Source organism: Choloepus didactylus, chromosome 2 (genome assembly GCF_015220235.1).
Source record: "Choloepus didactylus isolate mChoDid1 chromosome 2, mChoDid1.pri, whole genome shotgun sequence".
In the NCBI taxonomy this organism is placed as follows: domain Eukaryota; kingdom Metazoa; phylum Chordata; class Mammalia; order Pilosa; family Megalonychidae; genus Choloepus; species Choloepus didactylus.
In genome coordinates, this window is record NC_051308.1 from 232725960 (window position 1) to 232751278 (window position 25319).

A 25319-nucleotide genomic window follows, 5' to 3' on the forward strand; every position below is an offset into this window, starting at 1 on the left:
TCCCTGTAGCCTTCGGAATAAAACTCAAGCTCTAAGCATGGCCTCTGTGGCTCTGCAATTGCTAGTGAGATTCACAGCCTCCTCTTCCCGTTCACCCTTAGACGCTGCCTTCCATCACTGCCCCTCACCCCCAGGCACAAGCCCGAGCTGGTTCTCTACTTGGAACCCTCTTTCCCAACCCCTGTTCCCTCCCTCTTTGCCCTCGGGACCTCATCCCAGCTCTTCTCTGGTCCATCTCCCACCCTGACCCCACTACTGGCTGCACGTCTGGTTCCCAGGGGACCTCATCCTGGAATCCAGGCTGCCCCCACCTCCCGGCCTGGCCTGGCCTATCGACGGGGCTCCGTAGGTGCACAATAAACAGATGAGCATGGCCAACTCCTGGACCGTGGTTCTCATCAGGGTCTCAAAGGAAGGGCAGTGGCCCATCCACCCCAGAGCAGCCGCCAAGCCAACAGCAGCCCTCCAGGAAGGATGACCCCTGCCTCTCCTGAGCCCACCTTAGCTCCCTCAGCCCCCAGACCTGGGGTGGGCAGCGGGGAGGTGGGGAGGGAGCACTTACTGCGACGGGAGCTCTTCCGTTTCCAGGTGGAGCGCCGGACCCGGGAGACAGCTGTGTCCCCAGCATCCCCATTGCTCACCACAGCCAGCACCCTGCGGGTCAGGAAACAGGGTTGGGGGCAGTCAAGGGGGAGGCCGGCTCCCGAGGCCTCCGCAGCTCCTTGCAGGTCAGCAGGGCACACAAGGCTCAGGTGGGGGCTGGGCCGCCACTCGCCCCCGGGGTCATTGGCCAGGAGGGCTGGGGAGGCTCACAGCTCTAGGAATCGCATGTGGGTTGCCCTGGGACAAGCCCCTTCCCCTCTTGTTTGCTGATCTTTGGAAGGCACCATAAGGCCTGACCTGCTACTCTACAAGAGCAGAAGGATCCACCGCGTCCACAGCGATGAGCAGCAAGCACCGTCGACACCCGAGCACGGGTTTCCTCCCTCCTGTGCAGGCTCCATGGGCGGTGGGCGGTGGGCGGTGGGCGGTGGGCAGTGGGCGGTGGACATGGGCGGTGGGCGGTGGACAGTGGACATGGGCGGTGGACATGGGCGGTGGGCAGTGGGCAGTGGACATGGGCGGTGGGCGGTGGGCAGTGGGCGGTGGGCGGTGGACAGTGGGTGGTGGGCAGTGAGCAGTGGGCGGTGGACAGTGGACATGGGCGGTGGGCAGTGGGCAGTGGGCGGTGGACATGGGCAGTGGGCGGTGGGCAGTGGACATGGGTGGTGGGCAGTGGACATGGGCGGTGGGCGGTGGGCAGTGGGCGGTGGACAGTGGACATGGGCAGTGGGCAGTGGGCGGTGGACATGGGCGGTGGGCAGTGGGCAGTGGGCGGTGGACAGTGGACATGGGCGGTGGGCAGTGGGCGGTGGACAGTGGACATGGGCGGTGGGCAGTGGGCGGTGGGCGGTGGACAGTGGACATGGGCGGTGGGCAGTGGGCAGTGGACATGGGCGGTGGACAGTGGGCAGTGGGCGGTGGGCAGTGGACATGGGCGGTGGGCAATGGGCAGTGGGCGGTGGACAGTGGACATGGGCGGTGGGCAGTGGGCAGTGGACATGGGCGGTGGGCAGTGGGCGGTGGGCGGTGGACAGTGGGCGGTGGGAAGTGAGCAGTGGGCGGTGGACAGTGGGCGGTGGGCGGTGGACAGTGGACATGGGCGGTGGGCAGTGGGCGGTGGACAGTGGACATGGGCAGTGGGCAGTGGGCAGTGGGCGGTGGACAGTGGGCGGTGGGCGGTGGACAGTGGGCGGTGGGCAGTGGGCGGTGGATAGTGGACGTGGGCGGTGGGCGGTGGACAGTGGACATGGGCGGTGGGCGGTGGGCAGTGGGCAGTGGACAGTGGACATGGGCAGTGGGCGGTGGGCGGTGGACAGTGGGCGGTGGGCAGTGAGCAGTGGGCAGTGGGCAGTGGGCGGTGGGCGGTGGATAGTGGACATGGGCGGTGGGCAGTGGGCGGTGGGCGGTGGACAGTGGACATGGGCGGTGGGCAGTGGGCAGTGGGCGGTGGACAGTGGACATGAGCGGTGAGCAATGGGCATGAGCGGTGGGGTGGTGGGCAGTAGGCAGTGGATGGTGGGAGGTGGACGGTGGACAGTGCCCTCAGCTCCCTTCTGCATGAAGCTGACAGCTGGGGATCCCAGCATGGCCCTGGGCTCTTGTGAGATACGAGGACTGGCAAAGCCTCAAAAGACCACATTCAGGGGGCGGAGCCTAACCCCCTCACTCCCCCGTCCCCTGTCCCCTGCTCCCCATTGCGGTGGGCTGGACTCAGTGACTCACTTCCAAGGAACAGACAACGGAAAGGGGGAGACACCTGGCAGACCCCTCCCTCAACCAAGTGACGCAGGTTAACATCCCCAGTGCTGTCGGGGGGGCCCCACGTGCCCCCTGACAGGATGAGGCGCCTCGCCTCTCCCTGTCTAGTGATGAGAAAAGCGGAAGACAAGCCCAGGTCAGGGGCATTCTACAGGGTACCAGCCAGTCCTGCTCCAGACGCTCAAGGTCAGGAAAACCAAGGACAGACAGAGAAACTGTCACAGAGGAGACTACAGTGACATATGACTAAATACAATAGGGGAGCCCGGGCTGGATCCTGAGGCAGAAAAAGGATAGAAAAACTGGTGAAACCTAAATAAAATCAGGAGTGTGGCCAATAGTGATGTACCAGTGGTGGTCTCTAAGTTTTGACAATGTACCAGGATCAAGTAAGAAACTGGGCGAGGGGTATATGGAACTCTCTGTTACCATCTGCACTATCTTTACAACGTTTCTGTAGTTCTATAATTATTCCAAAATGAAATATTTTTAAAAGTCTAAGCTATAACGTGGACATAATTACTGTAATAGTCCCTAGATTGTAAGCTCTTACAGCAGTTAACTCTATCCCTGAATTGTAATGCCTATCTCTAAACTTTGAGATGCTGATCCCTTAGTGTATAACCTGATTGGTCTCTGGAACAATGCGTATCTCTGAGACACCTGAAACTCAGAGCTAGAGCTCGGCAGATATGAATCTCAATATTAGTGCATTCAGCCACTGTTAAAAGAAAATAAAAATAAAAAATAAAAATAAATAAAAAATAAAAAGCTGAAAAAGAGCCCAGACTTCAATTAGTGATATGAATGAAGCAGGTCTGGTTAAGACCAGGGCAAGCCGGGCCAAAGGGTAAAGGTCGAAACTGACTGTGTTTTAAAACTTCAACTTCCATATGAGACCAAGGGAAGAGATGTCTATCTGGTACAGGATCTAAATTTTCTAAACGGTACAACTCTACAGTCAGTTTGTTCAAACACCACAACTGCATGGAACTTTGAATAGGAAGTGAGATACAGTAGGTTAGTATAGGCTGGAGAGAAATAGTGACACATCCCAGAGTAATATGAGCAGATAATAAAAAATATATTTACAGCCTCCCCACCCCCCCACCCCCGCCCCGAGGATCTGGGGGAAGGTGCAGAGGTGTTGGACTTCCTCACCTGGACTGGTGTTGATGTTGTCACAAACACTGGGACTGGTGGTTTGATGTGCTGAGCCCTTGATCATGGGACTTGCCCTTATGAAGCTCATTACTGCAAAGGAGAGGCTAAACATGCATATAATTGTGCCTAAGAGTCTCCCCCTGAGTACCTCTTTGTTGCTCAGATGTGGCCCTCTCTCTCTCTAACTGAGCCACCCCGACAGGTGAACTCGCTGCCCTCCCCCTTACGTGGGACCCAACTCCCAGGGGTGTAAATCTCCCTAGCAACGCAAGATATGACTCCCGGGGATGAATCTGGACCCAGCATTGTGGGACTGAGAGTATCTTCTTGACCAAAAGGGGGATACAAAATGAGACGAAATAGTTTCAGTGGCTGAGAGATTTCAAATGGAGTCGAGAGGTCACTCTGGTGGACATTCTTATGCACTACATAGATAACACCTCTTAGGTTTTAATGTATTGGAATAGCTAGAAGTAAATACCTGAAACTACCAAACTCCAACCCAGCAATCTGGACTCCTGAAGACGATTATATAATAATGTAGATTACAAGGGGTGACAGTGTGATTGTGAAGACCTTTGTGGATCACACCCCCTTTATCTAGTGTATGGATGAGTGGAGGAATGGGGATAAAAACTAAAGGACAAATGGGGTGGGATGGGGGGATGGTTTGGGTGTTCTTTTTTCACTTTTATTTTTTATTCTTGTTCTGGTTCTTTCTGATGTAAGGAAAATGTTCAGAGATAGACTGTGGTGATGAACGCATAACTATGTGATCATACTGTGGACAGTTGATTGTATACCATGGATGATTGTATGGTGTGCGAATGTATTTCAATAAAACTGATTTAAAAAAAAAAAAAAAGTGAATGGCACAAGAAAAAAAAAATCTAGGCTAAAAAAACAAAATAAAAACGTTTTAAATGACCACCTATGCCAATCCAGAGGGTAGAAGCCTTAAATTGTCCAGGACAGCGGCCACTGTTGCCAATGAATTGGTTTGAATCTCCTGGGGTGTGGGGTGGGGGTGAAGACCAGAATAGTGCAGGGGAGGGGGAGGGCATGCGCGAAGGGAATGGACGCAGTTGAGCCTCTCCCATGAGCACAGCCCGGTGCCTCACCTTCCCGAAAAGGCAGCATCCTCCTCACGGCAGGCAAGAGGAAGCTGCCCAAGATCACACTGCCAGAAGGTGGCAAAGCCTGACTGCAAACCCAGCTCCCCTGGCTCCGAAGCTGTGCTCTGACCACACCCCCTGCCTGGCAGGTAATGGAGCAGGTATCCGGGGAGGCAGAAATGTTCTCTCTGTGCTGTCCGATGCAGTGGCCACTAGTCACATGTGGCAAATGAGCACGTGAAAGGTGGCAAGTGCAATGAAGGAACCAAGTTTTAAATTTTATTTAATTTTAACTAATTTAATTTTAAATAGCCAAACACAGGTAAGCTAGTCATCGCTGCATAGGACAGCACAGGTCTAAGCCACCTGCATGGTTTGGAGAAGCAAGTCTCAGCTCCTATTTTACTGCCAGAAATCAGCAGGGTCACCCTGGGGTGGAGAAGACAGCACATTGCAGTACTGGGGTAACTAACACTTCCCACCGATGGGAAATAAAGGCCAAGAGGAGACAGGGCTGTTCAGCTGCAGGAAGCGGGAGGAAGGGAGCTGCCTGCACCCCAGCCCCTAACAGCTGCTTCCCCGAGCCACCACCTCCCCAAAGCAGCAACATCTTGAAGATGCTGAATTCAGCTGCTCAGAAAAGTTCAGATGGAACCAAACTGTCCCGCCAGTCACCGTGAGCTTGGAAGAGTCTGGACTGCAAGTCTCCCTGACACAGACCTTCCTTACTTTGATACATAACCATGGCAATCAGTGACCATTTTCAAAGCACCTGCTATGGGCTGCTTGCTTTGCTTTCCCTGAATTTAAAGATTTTATTTCACCAGAGCCCATATGAGTTAGGCATCTTTACCCTCATTCTACAGATGGGGAAACTGAGGCTCGGAAAGACTCAATCACCCAGGCATTCAGCTACTTAGAGGGAGCTGGGCTTAAACGCTCAGTCCTTCAACCAGGCCACCTGGAGGTAGAGAACCTGCATTTAAAATTCACCTCTGCCACAGATTCGCTGTGTCATGAGATTACGTACCCTCCCATGCTTATTCGGTCACCATGTTTTTAAAAAGATGGAGAGGAACAGCTCAGCACAGAGTGAGAGACACAAGTTCACAGATTTCAAGCCTCCAGCCAAGAAATACCGTTGACACCCAGCTCCAAGGCTGCAGCGTGGTTTAACCAAGAGAACACACGGAAAGGTCCTTTGTCAGCTCTAAAGGTGACACTGGGATGTGGGGAAGCCCACAGGGTGAGGTAGAACAACTACAGAAGGGTTCTGGAAACACTTTATGAGCATGCTAAAAACCGGGGGTGTGGTGAACTGTCTTAGTTTCCCAGAGCTGCTGTTACAAAGTGCCACAGCCAGTTGGCCTAAACAACAGGAAATTATTTTCTCCCAGTTTTGGAGACTCAAGATCCAAAATGTCAGCAGGATCATGCTTTCCCTGAAGTCTTGCCGGCAATCCATAACTCAGTCTCTCCTCCGTCCCATGACCATCTGTCTCCTTCTGTCTCCTTCTCCTCTGGGTCCAAACTTCCTCTGTTGTTGAGATCTCCAGTCCCATTGGATTGGCCTCACCTTAATTAATAATATCTTCAAAGATCCTTTTTACACATGGGTTCACATCCACAGAACACTCCTGGTTGCACATTATCAATGCACGGTCAGCAGCCAGCCCCCTTACTGGCCCTGGCATCCAGGGCTGGGTAGCTGATGGTCACACAGCCTAGGGAAGTTGCCGCCCCTTCACCCACCCCACCATCTCCATGGCTGAGGCAAGCAGAGAGACTGGGAGCCCTGAGGGCGGGAAGAGGACAGTGCCCCATGGGCAGGCCGGTGCTTCGGAAGCCTGGGCTGGAGTCCCCCCACCCCACCCCTCACCCCATACTTTGCTGAGCATCTACTCTATATCCAGACTGCTGAATTCCTGAGGAATTCCTCTCAAGTGCAAAACACGTCAAGTCATATTATTACAGCCATTTTACAGATGGGGAAACTGAGGTCAGAATAGTCAAGGACCTTGCCCCAAGTCACCTGGCTGGCAAGTGGCAGAGCTGTGGATTGAACTGAGCCCGTTTGCCTGCAAAGCCTGGCTCTCGACACCAGCTCTGCTGTCCCCCAGACTGAAGCAGGTGTTCCCCAGGCAGACAAGAGGGGGAGAGGGCCTTCCAGGCAAGGGAAGAATGAGCAAAGCCACAGGGTGTCACAAGCAAAGGAGCAGGGTAGAGTTCAAGTTAACGGTGCAAGAAGGTCATGGCAAGAAATGAGGCTGGGGGGGCACCCCCTCCCTCCTTGCCCTGCCGCCTGCCAAGGCCCTGGACTCACCCTGCACCCACTCAGGGTTGGCCTCTCCCTGCTGTTGCCCGAGGAAGCCACACCAGACCCTTCCCGTCAGGAAAGTCTAATTCTCCTTGTGAGCAAACACTCCTTCTGAGCAAAGGCTCCAGATAATAAGCGTCATAAAATCCCCTAACAGGCCAATTATCTCACTCTTATCTGAACTTGCTGCACTTCTAATGCCTCTCAGCTTGCACAGCAGAGTAAGGCCAGCAACTGAGATTACAACTGCTCCTACAAAGTGCAGCCGCACCGCCTGCATGAATGCAAAGGAAAGAAGCCGAACCCGTGGAGAGCAGAAGATGAGCAGCCCATCTAAGAAGCAGAAGACACGCGCAGGTCTGCTTCTCTCTGCGTACCACAGGTAACTAAGTGAAAAAGTGAGCCAGGACCTCTCTGTCCCACCCCCCTAGCCAATTTTCACTGTAAACCAGACTTAGTTCAAATGCACCAGAACACTGCCAGGCGTCTCTGGTCTGTGGAGCTGGAAGCCCCTTCAGTGTCCCACCTCCTCTCCCCGGAGCAAGTCCCAGGCCAGGGAGGAGCGAGGCCTGGTGGGAGCTGGGACTGGCCGGTCACGGCCACTCTGTCCTTAGCCCCTGGCACACAGCACTCAAGGACGACTGACGACCACGCGCCCTGCAGCTGCCGGTACAGGCCCGTTTCTCAGTGACTCTCTGTGGACAACGGACTTTACAGGGTCCCTCCCCAGAAGCTGCACAGTGGGGCTGGCCAGCAAGAAGACCCCAAAACCTGAATGGTTCTGCAGATTTCTGGGCTGGCCAGACCCACTTGTTCAGAGCATTCCTGGGGCTTTTTCCAGCACAAGGTATGAAAAATATGAAAGAGGAAAAAATGCCACCACCCTTGGGGATTTGAAAGGAACAGAAGAGCGCTTGCCTTAGGAGCCCGGGCAAAACCCATCTGCGGCACAGGGCGGGAGGGTGGCAGCAGGTTCGCCCAGGACGGCCCTGCTCAGAGTGTCACTCCCCGCTGGGAACACCACCCCTACACCGTTTCCACACCCCCAATCCCAAGAGACACAAAAGAAAGGCAAAAACATTAAGCCCAGATTAAGCCTGCTGCCAGATTTTCTTTCTACCCGACCACTCTCTCATTTGTGCAGCACGTTAAACCTGGAAGGGACACTGTTGATCATCGAGTCCAGTGATTCAAGACTGGCTGCCCACCGGTGGCACCTAGAATCTCCTAAAGATGGCAATGCCCTGGCCCCTCCCCACTGGCCTGCGGTGAGGCTGGAATCAGTGTTTTTAAAAGCTCCCCGCTGGCTCTGAAGCGCAGCCAGGGTTGAGGACCGGGGACCACAGGTTTGGGGGTTGAGGAAGCGTGTACTCCAGAGCCAGAGGCACCTGCAGTGACAAAACTGCAGCTCTGCCGCTTGGCTGCACACTAAGGTCACTTAATGTCTCAGAAATGTGGCTTCCTCTACTGCAGAGGGGGCGAATAATCACTTCTACTCCAGCAATGAGGATGCAGAGTTAAAGCACTTAGCATTTCTCTAGGCCTCAGTTTCCAGATCTATGAAATGGGGCCATCACACCTCCTTCTTAGGGTTCTGATCAGGAGGAAATCAAGAAAGCATGTAAGATACTTAGCACAGGGCCTGGCACATGGCAAACACCCCAGGTGTCCTGCTGTCCTTTCCCCTGCTTCTCTGCAATACCCCCCACCCCATCAGGGCCCCCGATGCCCCAACACAGCAGTGTGTCTGGCCTGCATGTGCTCGCCTCTTCGGGCTAGGGCTTGGCTATCCCTTACACACAAAGTGACCAGTCTGTGTCCTGCCCTGCCCTGCCACCTAGTCCCAAATCTGCTTACTGGATGAGGTACAGGGGTCTTGGGGCAGAGCTAATGAGTAGGTGGAGCAGGGTCCAAACCAGACCTCTGTGGGCCAGGGCAGAGAGGAGGGGTTGGCCCTGGAGAGGGAGTGTCCAGGTACCCAGTGAACTGCCTCAATGCACCACCCACCCCTACCCCACAGATGCAGATTCAGAGCCCGGCCTCTGGCCTCCTGTATGCGGTGACTGTCCCCTCCCTGACTTCTCAGGGACACAGGCTCTGCAGTCAGACTGTGGACAGGCGCTGCACCCCCAGCAGTAACTTATCAAGAGCCACGTGGGGTGTTGGAGGAGGGTACAGGTTCCCGTGGGAAAATGCTCATGCTATGTAATTAAGTAAATAAAAGTGAGCCATGAAGCAGCATGTATACTCAAACCCAGGGCTATAAAAATGATGTATGCAGGTACTTGGGCCTCAGAGAGAGGCTGGACGGAACACTGCAGAAGCAAGGGTGGTTTTCAGTCTATAGTTTTCTGTACTTCCTAATTTTTTGACAGTAAACATGTATGACTTTAATGGAAAGAAGGAGAGAGAGAGTGACAGAGAAAGGAAGGGAGGAAGGGAGGGAGGGAGGAAGAGGAAGGAAGATGGATGAAGGAAAGAGAGAGAAAGCACATTCCAGGTAATCCTAAGCAATGAACTGGCCAGTGTGGGGTCCCGTGTGCCCTGCAAGCTCCCTTTGAGGCAGTAATAAGGAGCGGCTTGCTGACCCGACAGCTAACACTTTACGTCTGACAGCTCCAAACACCAGCTCCACCCGCGGGTCTTACCTCACATTGCAAAGAGGAAATTGAGGGTTAGGGCACAAGGTCCTGGGTCAGAGCTAATGAGTAGGTGGGGCAGGGTCCAAACCAGCCCTATGTGGGTGAGGGCAGAGCGGAGGGGTTGGAACACAGGTTCTGGAGGCAGATGCCTGGGTTTAAAACCTGGCTCAGCCTCGTCTTAGCTCTGTGACTTTGGCCAATGACACATCCTCTCTCTGTGCCTTTTTTGTATCTTTAAAATGGGGTTCTAATAGTGCCTGCCCCATTAGCCGTGAAGATTAAACAAGACAAGGCAGATAGAGCTCTTAGGACCCAGCCTGGCACAGGCTATTGCCAAACACTAACAGGACACTAGTATCTGGCTACAGAGCCCACACACACACACCCCAGCACAGAGGAGTAACAATCTGGCACAGAACAGGGCCTGTCCAGGTCACTGGGGGGCTGTCCTGTTGGGGGAGCTTGGTGAAGACGTGTTGGATGAAGGATGGAAGGATGGAGGATGCAGAGAGAATCCTGGCCAGCCGGCAGAGTTCTGGCCTAGGGCTGCCCCAGAGAGGGTCCCAGGCACACAGTGGGTGGGGCTGGCAGGAAGAGCAGACACCCACACCTGCCAGCCACGGCCCTGCACAAGTGGCTCCGTCTCTCTGGGTCTATAAAATGGGGCCGATAAGAATTCCCTCTTTACAGAGTGATGGTATTAGTTTCCTAAGGCTGCTGTAACAAATTGCCACAAACTTAGTGATTCAGAACAACACAAATACATTATTTTACGGTTCTGGAGGTCGAAAGCCTGAAATGGGTGTCACTGGCTAAAATCAAGGTGTCAGCTTTGACCCGGGACCTTGTGCACTAACCCTCAGTTTCCTCTCTAGCCTTCTGGGGGCTTCCGTTGCCTTGCCTTTTACAGGCTCTAAAGGTTGTCTGCCTTCCTCGGCTCCGGCCCCTTCCTCCCTCCGCGAAGCCAGCAGTGCGGCATCATCTGATCTCTGACTCTGCTCCTCCTGCCTTCCTCTTCTAGGGACCCCTGTGATTACACTGAGTGCACCCAGATAATCTAGGATCATCTCCCAACCTCAAGAGCCTTAACTCAACCACAGCTGCAAAGTCCCTTTTTCCACGTAAGCCAACATTCATAGGTCCTAGGATTAGGCTGTAAAGGGGGTGGGTGGCATTATTCTATGTCCCACAGTCATTGTGAGGCTGAAAATGAGATGTGTGTGTATAGGACCACATAAACTGTAAAGTCCCGTGTACACATAGGCCATTAGCATTGTGCCTTCTTTGTGCCAGGCAGTAGGGATACAAAGATCAATAAGGCAGAGTTCTTATCCCTGCAGAAGGGAGGGACGTCATGAGAGACCTTAAAGGGGCATTCCATACAGCGAACAGGTGCATGTGGACATTTTTCAGGAGTGCATGGCCTTTATACTGGGGACGCAAAGAGTCTGTGATCCAATGGCCAGGGCTCTGATGTGGAAACAAGAAGCCTTGCAAGCAGGGGTGGAAAAGGAGCAAAGAGGGAAAAACCAAAGCTTTGCCAATGAATGGGCTGGCAGGGGGCCAGAGAGATTTTTCATGGAAAAAGGAGCTCTGGCCCCCATAACCCACCCATGAGAACCTCAGGCAGGAGCCCCACCATGGGGAGAGCTGATATCTGCCAGGTCTCAGGTCCCACACTGACAAGACAAGACATAACAGGCTACAAATGCTCGGAATTGTAAGCAAGGGGTGTGAGGACAAGCCCCTGCAGACTAGGGGTCTACAGCAATCTGGAAAACCATGAGGGATAACTCGATTACTGACCTCCCCAAAAGGCATTTTCTCTGGAGGATAGGAGGGATACTGCAACAGGCCTTATTGACCTGCCCATCCCAAGAGCCCCCTTGCCCCCCGCTCACCAGCCTCAGAAGCCACAAGGCCACGGCCAGGCGTCAGGCCCACCAGGGCTCCATGCCCATGCTGTCCGAGCACTGCCTCCCTGTCCCAGCCTCCCCCGGCCTGATCCTGTCTGAACCTCATGTGTCCAGGGAGAGCCTTGGCTGCCCCTTTATCCCTCAGGCTCCAGGCCCAGGTGAGAGACTGGCCAGGGGGATGCAGAATCCATCGCGTCCAGATAAGGCCAGGAAGGGGCAGGACAGGTAACTCCAGGAGGCCAATGAGAGTCTGTGGGGCTGAGGCCAGGAGCCAAAGCCCTGGAAATGCTTACCAGAATGCAAGAAAAGCAAACAACTCCAGGGAAGCCGGAGTCCACCAGGCGGGTGCGCTCAGAGGTGAGAGGTGTGGGCCCGAGTCCAGGAAAAACACAGGAAGCCAGAGATCCCTGGAGCACGTTTCCCAGTGGCCACTGGGTACTCAGGCTGCTCCTCTGCCTGTGCCTCCCAGAGCCGGGAAGTGCACAGGCTTCCAGTCCATCAGGAAAGGCAAGTGCGAGTCTTCAGCAGGTGGCTTTGGGGTAAGACCAACCTAGTCTCAGCCCTGCCTTTTACCAGCTCTCTGAGATCCTGGGTAAATTCAACTCTCTAAGCCTCAGTTCCCATCTGCAAAACGGGCAGGATCAATAATCCATGTCTCACTGGGCTGTGGGTGATAAACAAGATTGTGGACACAAAACACTGAGCACAGTGCGTGACTCGGTGATGGCAGCCGACACCGTCAGCAGCCTCAGGGACGGGGGACTCTACCGTGTGTTCTCGGGCCACGTGACCATCCGGGCCTCCCTTCCCGCTGGCCTCTGTTCTGCACCCGTTAGCTGCCAGAGTCAGAATCCAGGTTCAGTGGTTCTATTTCCACACCACTAGTTTTCTCCTCCTTTTCATCAAGACACTGAAAGTCACAGCCTTTTGGACCCCACTCGTCCTTCTAACTATCATCCCTTCAACAAGGATGTCTTCAGCACTCAACCTGGGCCCGGCAATGTTCTGAGCCCTGAGGATACAGCAGGCAACAAAATAAAAAATAAAAACCCTGTCCCCGTGGAGCTGGCAGGTAGGTGGGGGAGACGCCCTCTCCATCCACCCACCCTCACAAAACCTCTGTGTGGGGCGAGAGGCAGCCCCTGAATCACACACCAGGCAGTGCCACAGCCTTGGCAGCGCCACCTCAGCCGCTCTGCTTGGCTCCCAGGTGAGATCCATGGACCACTCCACCAGCAGCTTGGAGCTCAGAGATCATCTCTCAGCAGACAAAACTCCTGCCCCAATAAACACCCCCACCCCACCCCCACGTACACACTCAGATCATTCACGTGGAGCCGCTCACACGCTCCACCAGGAACCAAAGGATCTGCTCCTGGCCTTGGCACTGGAGTCCTCAGCCCATCCCTGAAGGCAGCACGGTGGGTGAGCAACTGGCCTCCGGGTCCCAGGGAGCTCAGTTCTAGTCTCTGTTCTGAGTTCTACTATCTACGTGTGACCTTGGCAAACCTCTAACTTCCCCGAGTCTCTACATCCCCATCCATAAAATGGGTAATGACAGCTGTAGCCTCCTAGAGATGTGAGGAGTAAGCCAGGTTCTGTGCCTGGTACTTGGTAAACACCACCACCACCACCATCACCCTTTTCTTCTCCTTCAACATCATCATCATCATCCTCATCTGCAACCATCATCATCATCATCATCATCATCTGCTGTCATCATCATCATCATCATCATCATCGTCTGCTATCATTATCATCACCATCATCATCATCATCATCATAGTCACCTCCTGTGCTAACCACAGTGTCCCACCAAGGAGAGAGCATGCACCACCAGTTGGCCAAGCACTGGGAAGGCTGCTTTTCCCCAGCAGCAGGAGGGAGGTGCTCCCAGCCATCCTCACTCCTTGATGTTCCTGAGCAAGGTGCCCAACCCTAAAACTGCGCTGTGGGCCTGGGCCACAGCCCACATCCAGTCACACCAGCAGGTCTGGAGTAAACACCCATAGCAGCCTGGCCGTCTCCTCTTAGCGACACAGCCAAGCAGGTCTGGCCCTGGGCCTGCAGCTGAAGGGACAGGCAGTCCACAGGCCTCAAAGTCAGAGACTGCCCCGAGACTCCAACCCTTCATCAGTACAGCTTCCAGATTGTCTGCCAAGGTCACCTGAACTTCTGATCAGCCTCAGTTGTCGTCGCAACCACCCACCTGTCAGGTGTGATTATGTTTGTTGTGCAATAGAGGGAAACAGGGTGGGGACACTGACCCATGGTCACACAGCTAGTTGGTGACTGCCAGATCAAACCCACATCTGTCTGACTCCCAGGTACACACCCCGGCCAGTTCCCTCCAAAACCAAATAGGATTCAGAATAACCACAGTGAATACACACGCCTGTCACCAGACTAAGGCCTTCATGTATGTTAACTTCACAGAGCCCTGCAAGATGAGGACATTGTTCCCATTTTAGTGATGAAGAAAGTAAGGCTCAGGGACAGGGAGCGACTTGCCCAATGACCCACAGCTCATGAGCAGCAGAGCCAAGACTGGAACCTAGCTCCGCGTGGCTCAGAGTCCGAGCTCCCTGCTCCTCGAGGACCCAGCCTCCAGCCCTCACCTCAGCTATACTCCTCCCTGACCGCTCACTGCTCACTTCCTCTGCAGCTCCCGTCCACCACCTGTGAGCGGGGCCTTGGGCCCAGCCTGCCTCCTTCCCTCCCCAGCTGCAGGTGGGATGGGCATGAGGTCACTTCAAGGCCAAAGTTCTGCCCGGCTCCAGGCAGTTTTTCCACGCTATCAGGAGCCTCGGGAGTCTAGCAGCTCCTGCTTCAGAAGCAGCCAGTTGGGCAGCCAGGCAAAGCCAGAGGCCATTTCCAAACCTCCAGGCAGTGGCCGAGGAGGGTGTGCAGTGAGAGGCAGCAAAACGTCCTCTGCTTCGAGGTTTGTTTTCTTGAAGCAGTGTTTGTTTAGTGACTACCTTTGGGGAATTTTTTTTTCTTTAATAAAGATTTTTTCCCTCCTTTCTCTTGGATAACAAGGAGGAAGAAAGTGATCTGCATTGAATATTCTCCCAGAGGACTCCAGAATGGAAAATCACCACTCAGGGAAGCAGAAGCAGCCAGAACTGAAGTAAACAGACCCCCAAAAGGGAGGGAATGGAGTTGGGAAGGATGTAGAGAGCACTGGAGAAGGAGCCGGGAGGCTTGGGTTCTGGTGGGACCATGGGCAAATCATAGCCCTTCAATCTCTGCATTTTGTGAGACTGGAGGGCTGGAACGGGGCCTCTTAGGATGCCTCTCCCAGCACTGTCCTGCAGGGGGGTGCAGGTCCAGTGACCATCTGTCTGATGAGTAAAAGGCAGTTATTCTCCTCTGCGGGTGGTGAGATGCACCCCCACACCAGCAATCCAAACCCAGAGTCCTGATTACTGCGGCCTCATCTCGAGGCGAAGCATCCTAACTGGACGGGAGGCAGGAGCAGAGGCAGACATCATGCGTGTCCTCAGGGACAGGCGGGGAGCTCCTCAGACCAGCCTCAGGGCTTCCTCATGAGGCTTCAAGGCGGATATTGTTATCTCCATCTTCCAGGTGGGGAAACTGAGGTTCAGAGAGGCTGAGGGGCAGCTAGGGAGGGGCTGAGTGGGATTTGAATCTCCAGAGTTCCCCTGCATCCCCTGTGCCTCTGGATGGGATGTGACTCCAGGGCGAGGTGCAGAGCAGGCAAGTGGGGGGCTAAATGCATTGGCCATTCTCCCCAACCTGCACGCCCAGCCCACCTGGCGATCCTAACCCACCAGCCGATATAAAACAACAAAGCAATGCACACTGGGTCTGGGGACCGCTGGTGGCTCAGCCGCAGCTCCTGGTGCCAACCTGGCACACGATCTGGCTGCCACGTCACCAGGGCCCAGCTCCGGAGCCGGGTCTGCCTGCACAGTCAGGGAGAAGCACGGAGGCACTGGCAGAGAGGGCACCAGGCTCAGCGCTCCTGACCCCGAGGTCTGGGGACCAGGGTGTCCAGGAAGGTGGCTTGAGAGAACCAAGAGGACCAGGCCGTGGGCCGGGGAGGGTGCGCTTGCTGGTGGCCCACACTGGCCCACCCCTGTGCTCTGCTGAGAGGCTCCCACAGGGGAACTGGCTCCGCCGGGACCTTGTCCAGAGTCTCCCAAGCCCCCATCTGCAGTCAGTGTCCCAGCTCCCCGGGCACCCATCGCTGTCGCACTTTGACTCGGAGGAACCTCCCCTCCCCCGAGGGACTGAGTTTCTGTGTAGCTTCATCTGCTCCTCCTCTGTGCCCAGCCACAGACCTGGCACTCCCTGGAGGGCCTTAATCCCTGGGAGGGGGCACAGCAGCCTTCACGGACGGCCCCCTCACCTCCCCATAAGGTGCAGAGTCAATGGCTTTCCTGCTTCACTTCAGGCCCCAAATCAGGGAGGAGAGGCTGGCCCCTAATTCTGACCTTAATTATGCAGTGGCAAGCCCAAGGGAAACCCTCAGAGGGCCCACCCATTCAAGACCACGAAGGAACACAGGTAAGGACGCCTGGGCCTTCTCTCCAGGTTTCCAGGGGCCACAATCTGCATCCCTGAGACCTCCAGCCAGGTGACACCTGCCAGAGGATCGGCCCCTGCACTTTTTCTCACAGAGGGAGGGTCGAACGCTCCTCTGCACAGCCGGGCAGCCGCCAGGATGAAGTAAACCTCAGGGCCCAGACGCACCACTCCATGCCTCGCACAGAAGAGACCTGCTCAGCACCCACGATCCCAACGGGGCATTGCCAGGCAGTGAGCAAAGCACCGAGAGGCCCCCGCTTCTGCTGCCCCCAGGCCCTAAGGCATAATCCAAGCAGAGGGGAGAGCAGACTGGCTGAGACCACAGAGGGAACTGAGGCCAGAACCACGGCCTGGACTGGGTGGTGGTCACAGTGCCAGGCACCTCACCCATCGGTTCTGCCAGGGAGGAATCACGAACCCCCTTTACAGGTGATAAAACCAAAGCTGGGGGGACTCTGACCTACACAAGGACCAGGGGCCAGTGCCGGGGCAGGAGTGAGACCCCGGCAGCCACCCCAGAATCCAGGCTCCAGACCCTTGGGACGTCCTGCCTCCGACAGGCTCCTGATGATTAGGACATCCTGCCTCCGACAGGCTCCCAGGCAGAGAAGGGCAGAGCCCATAGCAACACCAGTCACAGCAGTGGCGATGGCGATGGTGAGAGTAATTGCCATGGTGATGACGGGCAGGGAAGGGTGCTGGACACTCCACAGCCATTAGCTCTTCAGGACAACCCAATGGAGTGGGGACTTTATTGTCAATCTTAGTTCATGTGACACATGACAACTCTGGCACTTAGAGAGTTCATGTGACTTGTCCAAGGTCACACTGCTAGCAAGGGGCAGAGACGGGATTTGGAGCCAGGCCTGCTTTCCTGCTCTTGCACAGGCTGTGGGGCCAAATACAGGAAGAACTAACACAGGTTTTAGGGAGCAGACCTCTGCCTCCAGGAAAGGGAACTTGACAAAATGCCTTCCTCCTGAGCCAAGGACCCACTGGGAGCCTTCTTAGCCCCAGCTCCACCCTTTTCCCACACCCCCTGCCAGGTCTCTTTCTTCCAACCACCAAAGCAAAGGAACAAGGTTCACTTACTCTGTCTGGGTCAGTGCGGCCGCTGGGTCTGGGTCTGTGGGAGAAGAGCAGAGAGAAAGCCCGGTCAGGCGGGAGGCCGGCCAGAGGGCTCAGCCCACTCCCGCCCCCTTTCCCAGCCTCCCTGGGGGCACCGGAGACAGGGCCTGGCCAGCCGGGGTTCCTGCTGGGTTCCAGCCTCCCCTCCCCGGGCCTGGCAAGAACACCAGCCACTGCACCGTCATTAAGCTCCTCTACCTGTCCTACCTGTACCGCCCCCACCCCCATCGCCCACAACCCGACTCCAACCAGAACCAGCCCCCCGGCCCCCACCCACAGCCTCTCAAGGAGCCCGTTGTCCCCAGGCCTGTGGGAAGTTCCTGCTAATCCGGTCCCCAGAGTCTCTTCCAGATGACAGGCTCTAAGACCTCAGAAGCTGCCATTTAATAGCAGCCTTATCACAGCCCTCCTGCCCCACACCCCCCGGGGGCGGCAGCTCCCCTTGGCAGCCTGGGGAGGGCACCTCGGGAGTCTGGTCTTCTGGCTGGTGGGGATTCTCCAGGAGAAGCTGCTGGGAAGGCTCCAAAGACATAGCCCTGGGCTGCAACTATCTCCAAAGCAAAACCCAGGCCAACCACTTCCATTTACAAGGTGTCAAAGTGGGCCAGATGTTGCAAGAATGCTAGGAATCTCAAATTCCCAAGGAGAGCTATGGAATGCAGCTTCTTCCCGATGGTTTTTTCCCTTCCTGCTTTCTGGGGACAGCAGAGGAGCCACCACACCTCACTGGGAGCTGGGAGCCTGGAGAATGGCTCCACCCAGCTCTCTGAGCTCTCTCCAGCCCCAGAGGGGGGAAATCGGAAACTTCACCGGTGATGGGGGCAGAGTCAAAGAGGATCAGCGGGGGGTCTGCATCCTCCCGCGCAGCAACGCTGGGGGCGCCCGGGCCCGCTCTCGTGTCCTCTTCGTCATCACTGTCGTCGAACTCAAAGGCCTCTCCGGGGTCGTCCTCCGCCTGTAGGGAGGGGTCTGGGGCTCCGGGAACCAGCTGATCTCCTGGGGAAGGTGCGGGTAGGAAACAGGAGTTAGCAGGCTACAGGGTTTGGTCAAGCCTAGAGGTGCTTCAGGAATCTTGGCCAAGGTCAAGGACGGCAAGAGCTAGAGCCTGGAACCAGGTGAGCAGCTGGGGTCTGAGGAAGGGAAGAGGCGTTCTCAGAGACCACTAAAGTCCTGCAAAGGCCATCCGGCCCTACTAGGCTCCTACTAGGCTCTGTGGTTGGGTTCGCTGGCTAAGCAGGTGGGCAGTGGAGGGAGGGGGTGAGCAAACTTCCATGCGAGTGTGTGTGCAGCTGTGCCTGAATGTCTGTCTTTCATTTTCCAATTTAATTTTCTGAGCAAGGGGGCTGTTTAAACACATCTGCACATGTGCATGTGGGCACACCCATTTGTGTGTATTTGTGTTTTGTGTCAGTGCAGATGAGCATACAGCAGAACTTTCTGCATGACGTGCTTTACTTTGGTGGGTGTGTCAGAATAAAACACAGCTGCTTGAAGATGTGTGGAGCCTGAAGCACACCAGCTTCCAGGTGCCAGGGCACAGGCTGGTGGGGGCAGGGATAGGGCCCAAGCCCCCAGCATGAGGTCTTCCCCACCAGGCCTCCATCCCTGCCTCTCCCCTCCTGGCTGCATCCTCCTGTCAACCTTCAAGGCTTGACTCGAGCAGCAGGGTCCTCCCTGGCCTCTTAGGCCTTCGAGTGCTTCCTTCATCCATCCCACGGACCCATCAAGCAGTCACCCCCATTCCCTGTCCTTCCAGACCCTGGCAACATCGGTTATCTGCCTCTGAATTTGCCTACTCTGGCTTTTCACACAAACGGAAATCATGCAATATGTGGCCTTTTGTGTCTGGCTTTTTCCACTTAGCATAATGCTTTTTAGGTTGATCCGTGTTTGTACCAGATATCAGCACTTCAATCCTTCTTACAGCTGAACAATATTCCATTGTATGGTTAGACCACATTTTGTTGATCCATTCATCAGGTGATGGACATTTGGGCTGTTTCTACCTTTTGGCTATTGTGTGACGCTGCTATTAACATGTATGTATAAGTTTTTGTTTGCACACCTACTTTCAATTGTTTGGGGTATGTACCTAGCAGTGGGACTGCTGGGTCACATGTAGTCATTTACTTTGCACTTGCTTTTTCTGACTCCCCTACTGATCCAGGATCCCTAAGAGCAGAGAAGCCATCTGTCCTCCCTACTGCCCAGAGTAGGAGCTCAAAAACTTTTGTTAAACGTGGAAAGGACTGAACTCTCTACCCTAGAGAGCATTCTGTTAGCCCTCACCCTTCTGCCCATTTCACCAAGCTGAGGTTCTCCAGGCTTCTTCCCTGTCTCCCTCATGCATCCTAGAATCTGGGGCTGGAAAGAACCTAAGAAATCACCAAGTTCATCCCCCTACCTCATACAAACCCACTCTAAAACAAAAGGACAGTTTCATCTGGTTTTAAATGTCTGCAAAGTCAACCAGACCCTCGTTGAGCTGCCGTGAGAAGTCCTGTTGTAGCACATGCCACATGTTTTAGACTGTGAGCCTGGACTCCTACTAGCTGTGTGGTTCTGAGCAAGTTACTTCACCTCTCTGAGCCTTGATTTCCTCATCTGCAAATTGGAGAACAGCAACAGCACCTGCCCTGTAAGGCTGGTATGAACATTGAGATGTAGAGCAGGGTTTTTAATAGCAGCACTACTGACACCTGGGGCTGGAAAATCCCTGGCTGTGGGGGCTGTCCCGGGCATGGTGGGATGTTTAGCAGCATCCCTGGCCTCCCCCCAGTGGATGCCAGCAGCACCTCTCCCCAATTGTGACATCTATAAATGTCTCCAGCCATTGCCAAACATCCCCTGGTGGGCAAAACTGTCACTGGTAGAGAGTTCCTGGCGTAGCTGTAACACTCAGCAGTGAGTACACATAACACCACTTGTTCAAACGACTGAGCCTCTCGCAGTCTGAGATCCTTGAGGATCATCTATTCTGTCTCTGTGCATCCTGACCCTCTCCTGGGGCTGCCTTATATCACGTGCTCAATAAACGGTAAGTGGACTGATGAGTGGATGGATGGGGATGGAGCAGAGAGCCAGAGGAAGGGACCAACGGGTGGACAGATGGACGTATCTGATTCTAGCAGTCTCTCTGATTAGAAAAATCTAACCCTGGGTCCCTCCCCTCCTTCAGGTCTCTACATCTTCCAGTGAGGCTGCCAAGACCTTCCATTCCACAGCTGCACACGGACACACCCAGAACCCCCTATCAGCCTTGCCACTTTATTTTTCTCACTGGCATTTATCAGCATGTGACATGCTGTATGTTTTACTTATTTTATCATGTGTGTCCCCCTACTAAAAGAAAGCTCCATGAGGCCAGGTATTCTCATCTGTTTTGTTCAGTGTTATATCCCCAGCATCTAGAACAGTGCTCAGCACACAGTAGGCACACAATGAGCATGAGGTGAAAACACACATGCACACTCCCCTGTGGTCATGTAAAACGTGTATCTTACTATAGGCTATGATTTTTTTTTAAGTTTGAAAAATACTGGAATAAATGGTCAAAAATCCCTGTTCATTATTTTTGGGGGGGTACCAGATACAGACCCATCCTGTTTTGGGGGCTTACTTAGCCCTTCAGACCCTTGGCTCTTGACCAGTTGAATCTGCTGGGTGGGCAGGGTGAGGGTGGGGAAGTTCCCTTCACAGCTGGGTGGCTGCAGGTGTCACATCAGCCCAACTAGGTCGAGACTCCAGCTCTCCCATACACTAGCTGTGAGAGTGTGGAGTTATTTCATCCCTGGAAGCTTCTGTTTCCTCATCTGTAAAATGAGGATAATAATGGTAATGACCTCACAGGGTCACTGATGGAATGAATTAAAATACCTGGTGTGAGGTACGTGCTCACTAAATGTAGGCTCTTCTGATGATGATGATTCTATTTATCATCATCATCACAGCCTTGAGGCATAACACAGGCCTGGGCCCCAAGTGAGATGGGCGGTCCTTCCCGACTCACAGGCCAGGCCCAGCCCCAGGCGACCGTCCCCCCACCCCAGGTGTGTCCAGGGACTCGGGTCACTTTGCACCTTCTCCCTTTGAAAGTACAAACAGCTTAAGTTATCTATCAAGACTGGCACTCAGACACCAACCAGCAGTTCCTGGCCACCCCGTGCCTGGAAGTGCAAGGAGGATTCAGATGCAGCATCAGTGTCAGGGAGCTCACTGCCAGGCGGCAGAGGTCAACATACGGCCAAAGGCACAGAACTGCAGCGACTGCACGGAGGTGCAAGAGAGGAGGGGGCTTCGGGCTCACTGGGACTCCAGGGAGGATTCGGCAGAAGGCTCAGAGCCTTGAAAGCTGAGTGAAGGTTGGACAGGCTCAGATGGAGGGAAGGTATTCCAGACGGAGGCCACGGTAAGTGGGGCTGAAGACGTGAGCAGGCACCAAGGTGGTCATGAGAGGTTTGAAAGGGTGTTTGGAGGAATCCCCTACTTGGGAATTTGAATTTTATTAGGTAAGGCAAAGGAATGCACTCAGAGAATTGGAAAATGGCAAATAGCCAGATGATACTAGCCAGGAATATTAGATATAGCTTGGAGAATCAACATTCATGAAATGTTTGTTGAGCCGAGTTGAATGGAATTGAATTGATTTGACTATAAAATAACCTCTGTTCTCCCTTTCCAGGTTTGGCCACTTGGTGGGTAGGAGAAAGGGAGCAGAGACCAGAGCTGGGGCATCCTTGTCCCCAGGACCCCCCTCCCACAGGCTGACCCCTCCACTCCCAGGATCCTGAGACCCAGGCAGTAAGACGCTGCTTCTTATCAAAAGGCAAAATCAGGAGGCCCATCCTGGTAATTGAGAGCTGAGCTGAGCCCTTCCCAACCACCTGCACGGGTGGCATGACCGGAGCAGGCCACTCACGCCTCTGATGTCCCTGGACATGCCTGGTCCTGGGGAGACCCAACCAAGAGAGCCCGGGAGGCAGGGGGCCCCGGGAAGCCACCATCACCATCCACTGACACGGAGAAGGCAGGTCCACTGCACGGATCCCACCCTTCGGAGAAGACAGTGGAGGCTCAGGGAGGAGGCGGCTCACGTCAGTTCTACCAGGGGCTCAGAGAGCAGCAAGCTGGTCTGCCCCGCCAAGCCCTACAGTGACGATATTGCCCATTCAGGGATCGATGGCCACACACCAGGGCCTTATATGTATTTAAGCCTTGCAACAGCACGGGACAGGGTGCTATTATTACCCCACTTTTGTGGATGATGAAACCGAGCCACCAAGATATCAAGTCATTGAAGATCACAGTATGAGTGGCAGGATGGGGACACTGACGCCAGGTGGGTGAAGCCTGGATTTTCCACCTGCATTCTCTCTGAGGCCCCACTGCCAGGGTTGCCAGATAAAAACACAGGCCACTGAGTTAAATTTGAATTTCAGATAAACCACAAATAATTTTTTAGTATAAGAATGTCTTTTTCTTTTTTTTCTTTTTTTGCTAAGTCTGCAACCCTACACTGCTAGACAATCCAACCTTAGTAGAAGGAGATTGGTGACCCTAAACCCCTATCTTCAGTTCCCCATCCTCAATTCACAAGCTTCAGTCCCCAAGCTGACTCTGCCCAACTCTCTAGCAGCACTTAGGGGAGAAAGGTAAAGAGTCAACCTTGTCCAGAACCTACTCTCTGTAGAAATTACCATTTTCATTTTGGAGGCAGAGAAACTGAGGCAGAGGGGAGAAGTCTGTTCCCCAAAGACCTGCAGAGCTGGGATTCACACCCAGGGCAGCTCAGCCTGGCTCCAAAGTTAGTGCCCCCCAGCTGCAGTAGCCACTGCGGCCCCTTCTGAGGAGAGACAAGCAGGAGCAGGAAGCACCCAGGGGTACGGTACCGTTGGCAGGCTGTGGAGGGTTGGAGGAAGCCATCAGACAAGGTCCAGCTCAGACCAGCACCGTCCCAGCCGCTCTCCTGTGAAAACAAGGCCAGAAATCCAATAAGCCGGGGTGCAAGGCTGACGTTTCAGCCACAGAGAGGGGCTGCTGGCTGACAACCTGGGCTCTCCGGCCCACCAGCTCTCGCACTCCCCTCCCCGGCACCTTCCGGAGCACCGGACAGCCCCAGAAGGACCCAGCCTCCGCCCCACATAAATCATTAACCCGTAGAAAAACCAGCAGCTGCAGAGCTGGAACTCCCATCTTCCCAGAAAGCCCCTGCTGCCGCCACGCCTTTCTCTTGCCCAATGCCACAGGGCTCCCAGCACCCAGCAGACCATGCCCCCTTCTCCCCTCAGGTTTACAGGTGACACTCCAGCCCCAGAGACCAGGGTCGTGCTCACACCTGGGATCCCGCAGCTGTACCCCACCTGAACCATCGTGGACATGGCCGGACACTTCCTCCTCCTGCCACACAGCGGCCACAGGCTCCCTGGGGCCCGGCCCCTCCCAGCGGCCCCCTCCTTTGACCCCACCAAAGGCCACTCTCTCTTTGTCTCTCCCTGTCCTGCGCCACAGGATTAGGCAGCTGGCACAGGGCAGAGGGGAAGTAAGGAGCTGCAGGGAGGCCCGTGGCATGAGCTGGGAGCACCCATTCTCCACGCTGGAGGCAGTCACCACCCTCACCTTGCGCTGGGGTATCACGCAACCAAGGGGCAGTGTCTCAGTGGGCTTCCTGGGCCCTGCAGCCAACCTTGCCAGGGGTCCCCTGCCAAGCAGTCAGAGAAAGAGCTCTCCCCACTCCCTACTGCTACCCCTACCCCAATTCCAAGTGAGGGGCTGTCCCCCTGGACTTCCCTCAAGTCTAATCTTCCCTGCCACACACCGGCTGCTTGTCTTGTTTCTTTTCCCTTCCTAAGGCCTTTATGTTTATTTACTGGCTTATTAAATTAAAACATAATCTATGTAAATGGAAATACTAATAACAGCAAACATTCATATAGCACGTACTGTCTCTCAGATGTTGTTGTAAGCACTTTACAAATATCATCATGTACTAATTCAAATCATAGATGAGAAAACAAGACCCAGAGAGGGTAAGTAACTTGCTCAAGATCACACAGCTAATGAGTGGCAGAGCTGGGACTCAAACCCAGGCCCTGAGGCTCCAGAGCCCTGCTCATTAGGTAACTGCCATGCTTTAGCGCCTCTCAAAATTCAAACAAGACAACAGTGCACAAATGAAAACCAAGTCTCCCTCCTCCCCAGCCACCCTAATCCCCCAGAAGCACCCTATTACTATTTTCTTATGAATTCTTCCAGTACTATCCCATGTATGTAGTTGCTTGCATGTCTGTATATAGGCCTTGTTTCATGCAGAAGGAAGCAAACTGTACCCACTACACTGCAACCACTTATTTTCCTTAATGAGATCTCAGGGATTGTTTCATAACAGTACACAGAAATCAGCCATTTTTAATGGCTGCACGGTACCTTCTGGATGTACCACACTTTACTTAACCGGTCCCCTATCAATGGACCTTGGTCGTTTCTGGTATCTTGTTTCCATATAACCTTGAGCATATGGTCCAGTGAACCTGTAGGGCCAATTCTTGGAAATGGGCCTGCTGAATCAAAGCAGAGAGTGGCCGGTTTCATTTTGAGTGATGTTGTAGATGTTCCCACCGAGTGGGTGACTGTGCCTTTAGCCCCACACCATAAATTCTCAGGACTAAAATTTTATCTTCAGCATAGGGTTTGGGAACACAACCTAGAAGGTCTGCAAACCCATTGCAAGCTCCTGCCAGTCTCTCCCACCTGTGGGCTCTGTGACACCCGCGTGGGACTGCTCAGCCTTTCTCTGAGGGCACCGGCACCCAGCAGGAGGAGAGAGGCAGCACAGAGACCTAAGCCCATTTTACCGCAAGGAAAGGGGAGGTGCTTTGTCAACCTTGTGTGCAAACTGCTCCTTAAATACAATTTGATGATGATGATGTCAAAAGAGGCTGCTACTTCCTGCTGGAGCCAAAACCTACCATCCTTCCTTCCCAAGCCACAGTCTAGCGTCCTCCCCTTTTTTCTCATCCGCCAGAAACTGATTCCTGCCCTCCAAGCCGAGCCCAAGGCTTCCCTGGAAAGATTCCATTTATGGAGCCTAAGTTTTATATGCTTTGTTCCATCTAATTCTCCTAAC

General features: G+C 54.3%; 1 protein-coding gene across 9 annotated transcripts in view; it reads right to left on the reverse strand.

The window, feature by feature from the left end:
- ARHGEF10L (Rho guanine nucleotide exchange factor 10 like) overlaps nucleotides 1-25319 on the reverse strand; it is a 167741-nt gene that overhangs the window by 92330 nt on the left and 50092 nt on the right. For all 9 annotated transcript variants that reach the window (XM_037828364.1, XM_037828365.1, XM_037828368.1 and 6 more), the window contains exons 2-5: nucleotides 23086-23162; nucleotides 18008-18193; nucleotides 17162-17195; nucleotides 563-654 (exon numbers count right to left, since the gene is read on the reverse strand). In XM_037828364.1, coding sequence (XP_037684292.1) covers nucleotides 563-654; nucleotides 17162-17195; nucleotides 18008-18193; nucleotides 23086-23119 — 346 coding nt within the window. In that variant the 5' untranslated portion in view covers nucleotides 23120-23162. The remainder of the gene's footprint in view (nucleotides 1-562; nucleotides 655-17161; nucleotides 17196-18007; nucleotides 18194-23085; nucleotides 23163-25319) is intronic.